General features: G+C 37.1%; 1 protein-coding gene across 3 annotated transcripts in view; it reads left to right on the plus strand.

Annotated features, from left to right (window-relative positions):
- The window catches only part of GFM2 (GTP dependent ribosome recycling factor mitochondrial 2), a 47,838-nt gene that overhangs the window by 1,020 nt on the left and 30,598 nt on the right, over window positions 1–16,220 (plus strand). The window contains exons 1-6 of one of the 3 annotated variants that reach the window (XM_050793504.1): window positions 948–1,065; window positions 2,286–2,372; window positions 5,019–5,103; window positions 6,585–6,642; window positions 7,065–7,162; window positions 15,993–16,118. In XM_050793504.1, coding sequence (XP_050649461.1) covers window positions 994–1,065; window positions 2,286–2,372; window positions 5,019–5,103; window positions 6,585–6,642; window positions 7,065–7,162; window positions 15,993–16,118 — 526 coding nt within the window. In that variant the 5' untranslated portion in view covers window positions 948–993. Of the gene's footprint in view, window positions 1–947; window positions 1,066–2,285; window positions 2,373–5,018; window positions 5,104–6,584; window positions 6,643–7,064; window positions 7,299–15,992; window positions 16,119–16,220 lie in introns of those variants that run through there. The other 2 variants (XM_050793502.1, XM_050793503.1) reach the window with 2 other exon arrangements.

Consider the following 16,220-nt stretch of genomic DNA (forward strand, 5'->3'; position numbering starts at 1 on the left):
TACAAGCCATCCACCCGCCTCGGCCTCCGAAAGTGTTGGGATTACAGGCGCGAGCCACAGCGGCCGGCTTTGAGGCAGTTTTTGTTTTGTTTTGTTTTGAGACGGAGTTCCGCTCTTGTCGCCCAGGCGGGAGTGCAATGGCGCCATGTCATCTCACTGCAACCTCTGCCTCCCGGGTTCAAGCGATTCTCCTGGTTCAGCCTCCCAAGTAGCTGGGATTATAGACGCCCACCACCACACCCGGCTAATTTTTTTGTATTTTTAGTAGAGACGGGGTTTCACCATGTTGGCCGGGCTGGTTTCAAACTCCTGACTTCAGGTGATCCACCCGCCTCGGCCTCCCAAAGTGGTGGAATTCCAGGCATGAGCCCCCGAGCCCGGCCTTTGAAGCAGTTTTTAAGGCTCCATTTTCTAAGGTGATATCATCATTCTCTTTAAAACCAGAAATAATAACTAGCATTTGTATATTTTAGGTACAGTACGTTATATAATCTCTTTGCCTGTAATGCACCCCTCCCCGCCGCCCCCCCCCCACCCCCCGAATTTCCTCCCTCATCTACTCCAGGTCTTTGGTTAAATGTCACTATTTGAATGAGTCCTTCCTTGATCTCTTTACTTCAGTTCTAACTGTCCCAATTCTTCTTTCCTGCTTAATTCTTCTCCACGGCACCTATCATCATAGGAGAGACTATGTATTGTATTTGTTACTTTTGTTTGTTGTCTCTATCCCCTGACTAGGATAGAGGCAGTATGAGGGCAGAGATTGTTGTCTTTTGTTCACTGCAGTAACGCTAATATCTAGAAAGCAGTGGGTAGACAGACATGTAGTAAATTCTTTTTGAATAAATGGGAAGGAATAGGCTTGGGCGGGGGAGGGCTGGGTTATGCAAATTATTTTTATTGACAACCACTGAGTTAAAGTAAGAAGAGGAAAATGTCTATTACAGTCGTAACTGTTGAGAGACTATGAGGCCCTGAACTTTGGCATTACCCATGAAGAGGGAATGGATTCAAGGCCGGGCATGGTGGCTCACGCCTGTAATCCCAGCACTTCGGGAGGCTGAGGCGGGCAGATCACTTGAGGTCAGGAGTTCATGACCAGTCTGGTCAATATGGCGAAACCCCGTCTCTACTAAAAATACAAAATTTAGCCAGGCGTGGTGGCACATGCCTGTAGTTCCAGCTACTCGGGAGGCTGAGACAGGAGAATCGCTTGAACCCAAGAGACAGAGGTTGCAGGGAGCTGAGATCGAGCCACTGCATTCCAGCCTGGGTGACCCTGTCTCAAAAAAAAAAAAAAAAAAAAAAAAAAAGGAAACAGATTCAAATATGTTTAGGAAATCAAATGAAAGTATTAGATGACTTTCTAAATAAGAGTAGTGAATGTTTCTTAGCTAAAATCCAGAAAAGAACAGACTTAGGAGTAGTAATGAGTTTTGACATATCTTCTTAATAACATGGATCACAATGGTTTAACACAAGTGTGTCTAATCTTTTGGTTTCCCTGGGCCACACATAAAATACACTAATGGTAACTAACAATAGCTGATGAGCTAAAAAAACATCGCAAGAAAAAAAAACTCACAATATTTTAAGAAAGTTTACAAATTTGTGTTGGGCTGCATATAAAGCTATCGTGGGCCGCATGTGGCCTGCAGACCATGCGTTGGACAAGCTTGGTTTAACGTGATCTGTTTGTCTCCCCAGCACCCCCAGTCTCAGCTGCGTCCTTAGATTTCTAATAGCTTTGATATTGTACTTGAAACGTAGTGAATATTTAGCAAATGTTTTTAAATTAAAGATGCTTAGTTTCTATAATCAGAGAGGAAGAGGACTTTTATATATTTTTTATATGATTTAGTTTTTACATGGTATGGTAGGAAAATCAGAATATACAAATGAACCAGTAAATTTTACTGCCAATTAGAAATTACCAAGTGTGGATTCTTAGTTTTTATACTTAATTCTATTCATTTACGTAACAATGCATTTTGGTTGATACAGTGTTTTGTAATTTCAATAAGTTGATTTCTAATGTATCTCCATGTCTTTCTTTAAACATTACATTAACAAAAAGGGACATTTTAAGCCTAAGAACCATATTTCTCATATTTAATCAGAATTTTCATTTTCTGAATGATGCATTGTATTTTTGGTAGCTAAAAATATCATTCCAACTTTTTAAAAGTAATAGATTTTACCTTACATATGTCTAACTTACATATGCCTTGCTGACATGTAATACATAACTTTAGTTTTATAATTTTGTATATTTATTTTTTCAGACAATAACAGTTTGGAGGATCAAAATGTTGAGCAACTTGAGGATATGTGCAGTGAGTCATCAGACAATATCCAGTGTGCATATTAATGTAAGCATTTCTTACAAAATTAAATGTCCTTTAACAACCTCAGCTACTTTACTGCCTAAAATGCCCAGTATATCTCATCAGCTGTTTATTCCAGACTTAGTTGAGTCATAACCTTTGGAAATCTTCAAGCCAAACTAATTTGAAAGTAATTACCTTAATTTATTAAGAAATATGAGAGGAAATTACCTTAATTTAAAAGTAAAAGAACAGCTGTAGCTAAATGCTGGTCTCATGGAGTACTAAAATGCCAGTTGTTTTTGAAGGAGGGTACAGTTTTATATCTAAGAATGTCATCACTTAATGTACATCTTTAACAGAAAATGTGCTTTGTAATGTTAAGTATCCATAGATTAAGACTCTTATGAAATAAAGTTTCTCTTAATATCGAAGTATAACATAATTGTACAATGGTTGATAAAACTACTTTTGGCTGTCTTCTGCAGAGCTGTTGGAAGCCAACTTCTTGGGCAGTCTGATCTTTGTCTCAGGAACATTGTTTTAGTCTTTAAGCTCTGGTCTGACTCCTGAATCCTCTCCGAAACACTATAAATTATTTTATGAACTATCGCGTCTTCAGTATACTTCAGAGATATTAAACCTCAAACGTAATAATACCCCTTTTATCTAGTGCTAAGTGAAAGATTACTTTAAAGCTTGCTTGGGTTATTTCTTTTCATCTTCAGTGACTTAACAGGGAGTACAGTAGTTTCCCCTTATTCATGGTTTTGCTATTAGCTGTTTCAGTTGCTCAAAGTCAACTGTGGTCTGAAAATTAAATGGAAAATTCCAGAAATAATTCATAAGTTTTAAATTGTGTGCCATTCTGAGTATTGTGATGAAATCTCATGACATCTCACTTAATCCCACCTGGGAGGTGAGTCATCCCTTTGCCCAGCATATCCACACTGTATACACTCCCCACCCATGCATGAGTCAGTAGCCGTCTGGGTTATCAGATTGTGGTATTGCCATGCTAGTGTTCAAGTAACCTTTATTTTACTTAATCATGGTCCCAGAGCACAAGAGTAGTGATGCTGGCAATTTGGATATGCCAAAGAGAAGCCATAAAGTGTTCTCTTTAAGTGAAAAGGTGAAAATTCTTGGCTTAATAAGGAAAAAAAAAAGTCATATGCTGAGGTTACTAAGATCTATGATAGGAATGAATCTTCTATCCGTGAAATTGTGAAGAAAAAGACATTTTTGCTAGTTTTACTGTTGTACTTCAAACTGCAAAAGTTATGGTCACATAACATGATAAGAGGTTAGTTAAGATGGAAAAGCTATTCAATTTGTGGGCAGAAGACATGAACAGAAACATGTTCTGATGGACAGTAATTAGGTTCAGTACTATCGGAGGTTTCAGTCATCCACTGGGGGTCTTGGAATATACCCCCTGTGGATAGGGTATGAATGCTGTAGTGGAGAACCTGTAACCCTAAGAAGCCTTACCATTTGTCTACAGTTTTTTTTTTTTTTTTTTTTTTTGCTACTTTAAAATCACCTGAGCAGCCTTTTGAAGAAGCTATATTTCTATATTCCATTTGTGATCTCATTAAGTGGCACAAGGAGTTACCCAGTTTTTCTTCAGTGCTTTGATTGCTGACACTTTCAGACTATGCACTCTGTGATAGACACTGGGTCTTATCCTAGTCATTATGCAGTGGAAATATTTTCTAAGGATAGTAGCATATTATTTCCAGAAACTTGGTAACTAACCTAGAAATAATATAGATAGCACAGATATGCAGTTCATGAAACAAAAAGCAGATTGTGGTGGCCCTAAATCATTACATACACTAACAATTCCAACTATATTGGCAGCTATTAAATGTGTATCTAGTGGTCTGGGCATAAACTGAGGTGGAGAATATTCAGCCTCTACATGAGAACACGAGAAGGTTAGGTAAGCAGCTAAGATGGGGGAGGTAGGCTTGGCCTTAAGCAGACTTGCTCTAACTTAGTAATTCTCAGTTGAATGCTACATTGGAGACAACCTGGGAACTTTTTAAAATGCCGCTGCCCAGCTCCTCCAGTTCTCCTCTTCTCTCCCCACCCCTGTGTCTTCAAGAAGCTTTCCAGATGATTCTAATGTGTAACTACTATAATAAATCCTGAAAACAACTAATGGTTTTAGAGCTCATTGCCCCGCACAGACCTTTCAGCAGATGCAGAGAAAAACCAAGGTGTATCCTGGGTGAGATACCTTATTTAACCTTTCTGACTCTCTCAGCTTCTGACTTTTGGAACTTTAGGGTTGTGGTTCTCAAACTATAGCTATCAGAATCACCTGGAGAGCTGGTTTAAACAGATTGGCTGCATCCCCAAGAGTTTCTGATTCTCTTGTCTGGAGTGGAGCCTAAGCATGTGTTTCAAACAAGCCCTCAGCCCATGCTAATACTGCAGGTTGAGGAGAACCATTGTTTTAAGGTCAGCCCAAAATAGCAAATCAGTATTAATTTTATCCTTATTCTTTCCCCTAGGATATATTTGGGTTGTCACTTTTTAGAAGAATTGGAGTTAATAAATTAGAACTACTTTAAAGCTATACAAAATAGTTTGTCTTCTGACAAAGCACAATTACAATGTTAAAACTGTAATAAGTGATGCTAAAATAAAATTAATGTCATTTCTTTTTCTCTTTACTAGAATATATGCTGCTATAAAGTAAGAGCAAATTTAAAAAGGTTAAAGCCACATGTGCCACTTGGAAGAAATTACAGTTCCCTACCAGGTACAAATTTTAGATTCTTCTAATTTTATCTAAGCTGTTCGCTTCATCTCTTTTCTCTCTCTTGTTTGCAAGAATCTCTCTTATTAGGGTTCTGAAACCATTTTTTACTTCTTGGCTATTTCCTAGAGAGTATTAGGGGTGGGAGTGTTCGGATAGGTGCCAGAAGGAAATACTAGTAGAGTTGTGCTCCTCATCTGAGGAACATGCGGATGAGCTGAGCAAAGGAAAGGATGGTGGCTTTAGTAGCTAGTTTGGAAGTTTTAACATGTGAATGTACTTGTAGAGTAGTCTTGTGAAAAAATTTTTTCTAGTTTATTTCTTTTTTTTATGCAAGTGTTTTCTGTCAAGAGAGATTTACTAGAATAATTTATTTTGAGGATTGTTGTAAGTAGTTTGGTTAAGTATTTGAGATTGTTTAGGTTAGATACATGGCATCAAAAGCTGGAAGGTGGAGGAGTTGACTTACTTTTGAATGTCCTTTCTGTGTTTGAAACAAGCAAGTGTATGGTAGACTCTGTGAAATTAGTTTAATTCTGTTGCTGTTCTCATTACTGTCTTTGTCAAGTGAGAATAATAGAATAAAAATACTGATTGGCTGTTGACTTACAAGGGAGGATTAATTTAATGGGCTACATTGTTGGTGTGTATCTAGGTCTCTGTATTTTGCTCATGTGAATTTGACTGTAGTAGTATAGATTATCTTTTGATCTTCAAACCACTATGGAGTTTCAAAAATAATATAAAATTCTCATTTTTGTATCATAGAAACATGGGAGAAATGGTTTAAATAACAGGAGGGTTTTAATTAAATTTATGAATATAACTGCCTTGTTTCTTTAGAATTAGTTCTTAATATTAGTAAACTATATGTTAAGCATAGAATAAGCCATATGGACTTTTTAATTTAAGAAATACTGCTTGGCCTTTCAAAAGTATTAAATTATTACAGCTTCTATTCAGTGAAACCTCCCAGGCTGTCTTTAAAGGTATTGTGTCCTGGGATTGCTGAGGAAGGCAAGTTCCACATTGTGTAATAATTCATTATCAACTGACATAAGGATCACCCTTAGCTCTTCGAACCCTGGAAAAGGCAGGTTTATAGGACTGTGCATTTAAAAATTTTTCTTTGATTCAGGATCAGTGCCTTAAGATTATTATTGTGAGCATTTATTCTAATTCTACAGTTTTGTAAATGGAAGTGAAGTAGGTGGCAGAGATTGGGGTGAATCTGTATTTTTCTAAGGATATGATCTAGAACTTGATGTTTAAAACTTTTACCTTGTTGTATTGTCATCCATAGCTTTCCTTATACATTGCAAGGAAATAAATTTTAGTTTATTTTAGATTTATTTAGCTTGAATTTTACTTTACTTTATTTGGAATTACAGTATTTGCTTAAAGTTATTTTAAAGTCTTTCATTTATAAATTAAAGGAAAATTTCATAAATGTAACAGTTCAATTTTAACTTTCTTTTCATTAGGCTTAATAGGAAATGATATCAAATCCCTTCATTCCATCATCAATCCTCCCATAGCTAAGTAAGTACTATCATTGATATCACACTTTTCCATAGACTGTCACGAAAATTTGCAGTTTTTCTCTGATAGACAAGAGTGAATGCTGTAATTTTTATGACTTTCTGCCCTAGCCAATTTTAAATAGATGTTGATAATGTATTTTAGCTATTTTTCTCAATTTAATGCTAAAATTTTTTAATGTAACAACACCACACTTTTCATAGAATGAATATAAGATAGTCTCACAATTGTAGGTTGTAGTTAGCCCTTTTGTTACTTAGCTGTGTTATCAGAGTAATGTGGATATACTCTAAATGTTTTCCATTTTTCTAGTTTTTACAGTTTTATAAATTATAGAAATACCAGCTTTGAAATTTGAACAGCATATATACTTTGGTTTTACAATTTTAGTAATGTCTACCTTATTTTTTCCTTTTAAACAGAATCCGTAATATTGGAATTATGGCTCATATTGATGCAGGCAAAACTACCACCACAGAAAGAATACTGTACTATTCTGGATATACAAGATCACTGGGAGGTTAGAATGGATTCCTCCTCTTCCCACTCCCCATTAGCAAAAGCATCATTGGAAAATATTTTGATTAAGAAGTCAACCTACACACCTTGAATATGGCATAGAGCTACTGATGTCTAAACCACAACTTAAAGATAAGGTAGTTGCAATATCCACCAAAGGGTCTTCTTAGATTCAACTAAATATTCAGACTTCTAAGACTATCATAGGCCCCATTTGACACTTACCTACTCAGAATGCAACAGGACAGGAACCATAGCTTGCCAACAGAGCAGCATTAGGTGTTTCTTTCTAGAAGAGTCCTTATAGCAGTCCCTGTAGCTATCTGGGAGCTATCTTCTTTGGCTGCCCCAGAGTAACAGATTAGGTGCAAGGTGACAAGATTCACAGGAGCCACCCTAGCTTAGAAGATTCATGCCCTATAGGAATGAATATCTCTTGCTATAACTTCATAGGCATAGCTTCCAGGTGCCACATAAGGTACATGCCATAGCCAGGGAAGCTCGGAGTTCTGTATCTCCATAAGGTACTTATATATATAATTCATTTGTAGTTCTTCGCAATTCAGATTTAGTTTACCAATCAGAAGTTATTTTTCCCATAAGATATATTGCCTAGGAATGTAGTTGACATACCTCTGTTATCTGGTTTCTAGAAGAAAAGAACCAAAAAAGGTAACCAGAAGTTAAATTCTCATATCAAAGAGGAGAGGATTTTGTTAATCCTTAACCTAGTTATCTTTTGTTTTTTTAATTGTGGTTAAAAAAACATAAAATTTACCATCTTAACTATTTCTAAGTGTACAGTTCAGTAGTGTTAAATATATTCACATTATTGTGCAACCAGTCTTCAAAATGTTTTCATGTTACAAAATTGAAATTCTATACCCATTAAACAACTCCCATTTTCCCCTCTCCCCAGTCCCTTGCAACTATCCTTCTACTTTTTCTTCCTGACTTTGAGTACTCTAGGTACCTCATATAAGTGGAATCGTAAGTATTTGTCTTTCTATGACAGGTTTATTTCACATAGCACAATGTCCTCAGGGTTTATCCATGTTGTAGCATGTGTCAAGATTCCTTTTTAATTTTTTAATTTTTTTTTTTAGAGACAGGATCTTGCTCTGTTGCCCAGGCTGGAGTGCAGTGGCCCAGTCACAGCTCACTGCAGCCTTCAACTCTTGGGCACAAGAGATCCTCCTGCCTCAGCCTCCTGAGTAGCTGGGACTACAGGCAGGTGCTACCACACTTGGCTAACTTTTGTATTTTTGGTAGAGACAGGGCCTCAGTATGTTGCTCAGGCTAGTCTCAAACTGGGCTCAAGTGAAGATTCCTTTTATAAGGCTGAATAATATTCCATGTGTTTTTATTTATTTACTTCAAACTATTGCAGTTTACTATAATGAGAAGGAAATCAAGCTTTATAGTAATTATAGTCACTAAGCTGAAAAATCACCTACAAAAGTCATGGCAATAACTTATTTACAGTTAAAAAGGAGAATATCAAGACCTTGCTCTCATAGTAAGATAAACTAGACATGTACACAATCTTATGATGTCAAGAAACTGAATATATAAAAATAGAACCCACATAGAATGTTCTCTCTCTTTTTTATGTACACACATTTTCTCTGTGATTGCCCTTAAGTTTATGTCCTTATCATAACTGGTTTATTATATTTATAATTAAAGATAAAGAATCTTAGACTTCATATTCTAAAAAGCAACTAGGTTAACAATTTTCTCCCCTAAGGCTTATTTTATTTTATTTTTTATTTCAATTGGCTTCTGGAGAACAGGTGGTTGGTTACATGAATAAGTTTTTTAATGGCGGTTTCTGATATTTTGGTGCACCCGTTACCCAAGTAGTGTACACTGTACCTAATGTGTAGTCTTTTATCCCTCACTCCCCTCCCGCCCTTTCCCCTGAGTCCCCAAAGTTCATTGTATCATGCTAATGCCTTTGCATCCTCATAGCTTAGCTCCCACTTATGAGTGAGAACAAATGATGTTGGTTTTCCATTCCTGAGTTACTAAGAATAGTGGCCTCCAATTCCATCCAGGTAACATATACATATTTCTTTTGCTGTGTGGAAGCTTTTTAGTTTAGTTAAGTCCTGTCTACTTACCTTTGTTTTTGTTGCATTTGCTTTTGGGTTCTTGGTCATGAAGTCTTTGCCTAAGCCAATGTCTAGAAGGGTTTTTCCAATGATCTTTTCTAGAATTTTTATGGTTTCAGGTCTTAGATTTAAGTCTTTGATCCATCTTGAGTTGATTTTTGTATAAGGTGAGAGATGAGGATCCAGTTTCATTCTTCTACGTGTGGCTTGCCAATTATCCCAGCACAATTTGTTGAATAGGGTGTCCTTTTCCCACTTTATGTTTTTGCTTGCTTTGTTGAAGATCAATTGGCTGTAAGTATTTGGCTTTATTTCTGGGTTCTCTATTCTATTTTTTTGGACTGTGTGCCATTTTTACTTTTTTAGATGGAATCTCGCTCTGTTGCCCAGGGTGGAGTGCAGTGGTGCAGTCTCAGTTCACTGTAGCCTCTGCCTCCTGGGCTCAAGCAATTCTCCTGCCTCAGCCTCCGAAGTAGCTGGGACTATGGGTGCCCACCACCATGCCCAGCTATTTTTTTGAATTTTATTTTTAGTAGAGATGGGGTTTCACCATGTTGGCCAGGCTGGTCTCAAACTCCTGACCTCAAGTGATCTGCCCGCCTCGGCCTCCCAAAGTGCTGGAATTATAGGTGTGAGCTACCATGCCTGGCCCTATATGCCTGTTTTTATGCCAGTACCATGCTGTTTTGGTGACTATGGCCTTGTAGTATAGTTTGAAGTTTGGTAATGTGATGCCTCCAGATTTGTTCTTTTTGCTTAGTCTTGCATTAGCTATGCAGACTCTTTTTTGGTTCCATATGAATTTTAGGATTTTTTTTTCTACTTCTGTGAAAAATGGTGGTATTTCGATGGGAATTGCATTGAATTTGTAGATTTCTTTTGGTAGTATGGTCATTTTCACAATATTGATTGTACCCATCCGTGAGCATGGGATGTGTTTCTATTTGTGTGTGTCATCTATGATTTCTTGCAACAGTATTTTGTAGTTTTCCTTGTAGAGGACTTTTATCTCCTTTGTTAGGTATATTCCTAAGTATTTTATTTTTATTTTTTTGCAGCTATTGTAAAAGGGGTTAAGTTGTTGATTTGACTCTCAGCTTGGTTGCTGTTGGTATATAGCAAGGCTACTGATTTGTGTACGTTAATTTTGTATCCTGAAACTTTGCTGAATTTATTTACCAGTTCTAGGAGCTTTTTGGATGAGTCTTTAGGGTTTTCTAGGTATACGTTCATATCATCAGCAAACAGTGACAGTTTCACTTCCTGTTTACCTATTTGGATGCCCTTTCTTTCTTTCTCTTGTATGATTGCTCTGGCTAGGCCTTCCAGTACTATGTTGAACAGAAGTGGTGAAAGTGGGCCTTCTTGCCTTGTTCCAGTTCTCAGGGGGAATGCTTTCAACTTTTCCCTATTCAGTGTAATGTTGGCTGTGGGTTTGTCATAGATGGCTTTCGTTACCTTAAAGTATGATGTCCCTTCTGTGCCAATTTTGCAGAGAGTTTTACTCATAGAGGGATGCCGGATTTTGTCAAATGCTTTTTCTGAGTCTATTGAGATGATCATGTGATTTTTGTTTTTAATTCTGTTTATATGGTGTATCACATTTATTGACTTGCAGATGTTAAACTATCCCTGCATTCCTGGTATGAAACCTACTTGATCATGGTGGATCATCTTTTTGGTATGCTGTTGGATTCAGTTAGCTAGCATTTTGTTGAGTATGTTTGCTTCTATGTTCATCAGGGATATTGGTCTGTAGTTTTCCTTTTTTTGTTGTGTCTTTTCCTGCTTTTGGTATTAGGGTGATGCTGGCTTCTTAGAATGATTTAGGGAGGATTCCCTCTTTATCTGTGGAATAGCATCAATAGAATTGGTGCCAATTCTTTGAATGTCTGATAGAATTCAGCTGCAAATCCATCTGGTCCTAGACTTTTTTTGTTGGCAACTTGTTAATTACCATTTCCTTCTCACTGTTACTGGTCTGTTCAGAGTTTCTATTTCTTCCTGGTTTAATCTGGGAGGATTGTATATTTCCAGGAATTTATACATCTCCTCTAGGTTTTCTAGTTTATGTGTGTAAAGGTGTTCATAGTAGCTTTGAATGATCTTTTGTATTTCTGTGGTATCAGTTGTAATATCCCCTGTTTTGTTTCTAATTGAACTTATTTGGATATTTTCTGTTCTTAATTAATCTCACTGTCTATCAATTTTATTTATCTTTTCAAACAACCAGCTTTTCGTTTCACTTTTGTATTTTTTGTTTGTTTTAATTTCGTTTAGTTCTGTGCTGATCTTGGTTATTTCAATTCTGCTGGGTTTGGGTTTGGTTTGTTATTGTTTCTCTAGTTCCTTGAGGTTTGACCTTAGAATGTCTGTCTGTGCTCTTTCAGACTTTTTGATGTAGGCATTTAATGCAATGAACTTTTCTCTTAGCTCCACTTTTGCTGTACCCTAGAGGTTTTGATAGGTTGCGTCACTATTATTGTTTAGTTCAAATAATTTTTTAATTTCCATTTTGATTTCATTGTTGACCCAGTGATCATTTGGGAGCAGGTTATTTAATTTCCATGTATTTCCATGGTTTTGAGGGTTCTTTTGGAGTTGATTTCCAGTTTTATTCCACTATGATCTGGGGGAGTACTTGATATAATTTTGATTTTCTTAAATTTATTGAGACTTGTTTTGTAGCCCGTCATGTGGTCTATCTTGGAGAATGTTCTACATGCTGATGAATAGAATATATATTCTTCAGTTGTTGGGGAGAATGTTCTATAAATATTTGTTAAGTCTGTTTGTACTAGGATATAGTTTAAGTTCATTGTTTCTTTTTTTGTTTTTGAGATGGAGTCTGGCTGTGTCATCCAGCTTGGAGTGAAATGGTGCGATCTCGGCTCACTGCAACCTCCACCTCCCGAGTTCAAGCGATTCCCCTACCTCAGCCTCTCAAGTAGCTGGGATTATAGGCACCCACCATCATGCCTGGCTAATTTTTGTATGTTTTAGTAGACACAGGGTTTCACTGTGTTGGCCAGGCTGGTCTTGACCTCCTGACCCGGGTAATCCACGTGCCTCAGCCTCCCAAAGTGCTGAGATGACACGCATGAGCCACTGCGCCTGGCCAGTCCATTGTTTCTTTGTTGACTTTTTGTCTTGATGACCTGTCTAGTGCTGTTAATAGAGTATTAAAGTCCCCCACTATTACTGTGTTGCTGTCTGTCTCATTTCTTAGGTCTAGTAGTAATTATTTTATAAATTTGGGAACTGCAATGTTTTTATGTGCATATATATTTAGGATTGTGGTATTTTCCTGTTGGACTAGTATTTTTATCATTGTATAATATCGCTCTTTGTCTTTTTTAACTGCTGCTGCTTTAAAGTTTGTTTTGTCTGATATAAGAGCAGTTATTCCTGCTCACTTTTGGTGTCCATTAGCATGGAATATCTTTTCCCCCCTTTACCTTAAGTTTATGTGAGTCTTTATGTATTAGGTGAGTCTCTTGAAGACAGCAGATACTTGGTGAACTCTTATCCCTTCTGCCATTCTTTGTCTTTTAAGTGGAACGTTTAGGTCACAATGTTAGTATTGAGATGTGAGGTTACTATTGTCACTATTTGTTGCCTGAATACCTTCTTTTTTTTTAATAGGTCCTGTGAGATTTATGCTTTAAGGAGGTTCTATTTTGGTGTATTTCGAGGATTTGTTTCAGGATTTAGAGCTCCTCTTAGTAGTTCTTGTAGTACTGGCTTGCTAGTGGTGAATTCTCTCAGCATTTGGTTGTCTGAAAAAGACTGTATCTTTCCTTCATTTATGAAACTTAGTTTCTCTGGATACAAAATTCTTGGCTGGTAATTGTTTTGTTTAAGGAGGCTAAGATAGGACCCCAATTCCTACTAGCTGGTAGGATTTCTGCTAAGAAATCTGCTGTTAATCTGATAGGTTTTCCTTTATAGGTTACCTGATGCTTTTTCCTTATAGCTCTTAAAATTGTTTCCTGTCTTGACTTTAGGTAACCTGATGACTGTGTGCCTAAACGATGGTCTTTTTGTGATGAATTTCCTAGGTGTTCTTTGAGCTTCTGGTATTCGGATGTCTAGATCTCTAGCAAGGCCAGGGAGGTTTGCCTTGATTATTTCCTCAAATATATTTTCCAAACTTTTAGATTTCTCTTCTTTCTTGGAAGCACCAGTTATTCTTAGGTTTGGTCATTTCGCATAATCCCAAACTTCTTAGAGGCCTTGTTCACTTTTTAAAAATTCTTTTTTCTTTGTCAGGTTGGGTTAATTCAAAAGCCTTGTCTTTGAACTCTGAAATTGTTTCTTCTTTTTTTGAGATGGAGTCTTGCTCTGTCACACAGGCTAAACTGCAGTGGTGCAATCTTAGCTCACTGCAACCTCCACCTTCCGAGTTCAAGCAATTCTCCTGCCTCAGCCTCTCGAGTAGCTGGGATTATAGGCACCCACCATCATGCTTGACTAATTTTTGTATCTTTGTAGAGACAGGATTTCACCATGTTGGCCAGGCGGGTCTTGAACTCCTGACCACACGTGATCTGCCTGCCTTGGCCTCCCAAAGTGCTGGCATTACAGGCGTAAGCCACCGCACCTGACCTTTGAAGTTGTTTCTTCTACTTTCTTAATTCTATTGCTGAGACTTTCCAGTGTATTTTGCATTTGTCTAAGTGTATCCTTCATTTCCAGAAGTTGTGATTGTTTATTTATGCTGGCTATTTCTCTGGAGATTTTTCCGTTCATATCCTGTAATATTTAAACAATTTTTTTTTTTTTTGAGAGGGAGTCTCACTCTCGCCCAGGCTGGAGTGCAGTGGCCGGATCTCAGCTCACTGCAAGCTCCGCCTCCCGCGTTTACACCATTCTCCTGCCTCAGCCTCCCAAGTAGCTGGGACTACAGGCGCCCACCACCTTGCCCGGCTAGTTTTTTGTATTTTTTAGTAGAGACGGGGTTTCACCGTGTTAGCCAGGGTGGTCTCGATCTCCTGACCTCGTGATCCGCCTGTCTCGGCCTCCGAAAGTGCTGGGATTACAGGATTGAGCCACCGTGCCCGGCCAACAATTTTTTTAAGTTGGTATTCACCTTTCTCTGGTGCCTCCTTGAGTAGCTTAGTAATTGACCTTCTGAACTCTTTTCTGGCAGTTTAGATTTTGTCTTGGTTTGGATTCATTGCTAGTGAGCTAGTGTGATTTTTTGTGGGGGGGGATTAAAGAACCTTGTTTTGTTACGTTATGAGAATTGTTTTTCTGATTCCTTCTCATTTGGGTAGACTATGTCAGAGTGAAGATCTGGCAGTTAAGGGCTACTGTTCAGATTCTTTTGTTTCACGGGGTGCTCCCTTGATGTGGGGCTCTCCCGCTTACCCTAAGGATGGGGCTTCCTGAGAGCCAAACTGCAGTGATTGTCCATGTGTTTTTGTACGGCTATCTTTTGAAGTTCTTTTCTAGTTCAGATCATAGCCTAAAAACTATCCAGGTTGTTGTAGAACTTGCTGACCTAAGATTGACTTCATTAGTCATATGAATAATCATAAAGATAATGTGAAATAAAGATCTTTATAATTGTGAAAAATCTTAGTACTGTGTAAGTGTTTTTAAAACTTACTGTCTCATTTAGAACTTATAGTTATTTGGTCTTTGTATCCTTAATGATATTATTTTCTTTGGCAGTGATGTTGGGAATAACTGACAGTAATACAATTATAGATATTAACATAGAGTTATATTTGAGTTTCTGTCAAATACATTTTTCTTGCTATTTCCTCCTCTGGTGTTTACATTATGTGTGTGTATACATATTAATACATACATGCACACACACACATACACATACATGGAGCAACTAGCTACCATTTTAGGGGTTTATGCTGAAATAAGTGATAGTATAAGGCCATGATAATGGTAAAGAACAACTTTTCTATTTCTTTTACTGTGTATAGATTTAATTAGAATAATATACGTAATTCAACTACAGAATTTTACTGCAGAATAATTTCAGTGAACTTTTTGGATAAAGTTCAGGATAATTTTTTTGTGACTTTATACTGTAGAAGTTGTATGAGACTACTTGCACTTGTACAAATAAATCCCTTCTCTTTGGAAGATTTAGTGATGAGATGGGTTTGTAAAGGATAATTTAATATTGGATGAATTTTTTTCTCTATCTCATTCCATGTGGCTATCATTTATCATCTACTAGACTAGGTACTTTATATATATTGTCTCATTTCATCCTTATAACAACCCAGCAAGGATGACTTTATTAGCCTTATTTTACAAACTAGGTTAAGTAGTTTGCCTCAAGATCGTAGAGTGCTAAGTGGTAAAGTTGGGATTTAAAGCTATGACTGTATTCTTTCACTGTACCACTCTGCCTCCTATCAAGGGATCAGGAGGGACGGACATCAGATAAAGAGGGGGTAATGATAGTTAAGCTATGTAAGAAATAAATGAAGTATATGGTTCAGTAAACTTAAAAGATTTTCATCTTGGTGAAAAATTACTTTTATGGCAAAATTACTAATCTAGCTGAAAAACTTTTTCTACCATGAGGATTTACTTATTGAAAGAGTAAAGGCTCTATTAAACCAAATATTTTAGGAAAAATTTTTCTTAAGGCAGATTAAACTGTGTCAGGTAGATATTGAGCACCAATAAAATACACTTGCTATTAAGACTAAATTTTATCATCTTTTTCCTGGCTAGATGTTGATGATGGAGACACTGTGACAGATTTCATGGCCCAAGAGCGAGAAAGAGGCATTACTATTCAATCAGCTGCTGTTACGTTTGATTGGAAGGGGTATAGAGTCAATCTAATTGATACACCAGGTATGGTACTATTGCAGTAATACAGAGATGCTGCATCATTTGGAGTTTTTTGTTGTATGGGGTTTTTGTTTTGCTTTTTATTGTGGTAAAAAACATGTTACA

Source organism: Macaca thibetana, chromosome 6, assembly GCF_024542745.1.
Source record: "Macaca thibetana thibetana isolate TM-01 chromosome 6, ASM2454274v1, whole genome shotgun sequence".
Lineage (NCBI taxonomy): Eukaryota > Metazoa > Chordata > Mammalia > Primates > Cercopithecidae > Macaca > Macaca thibetana.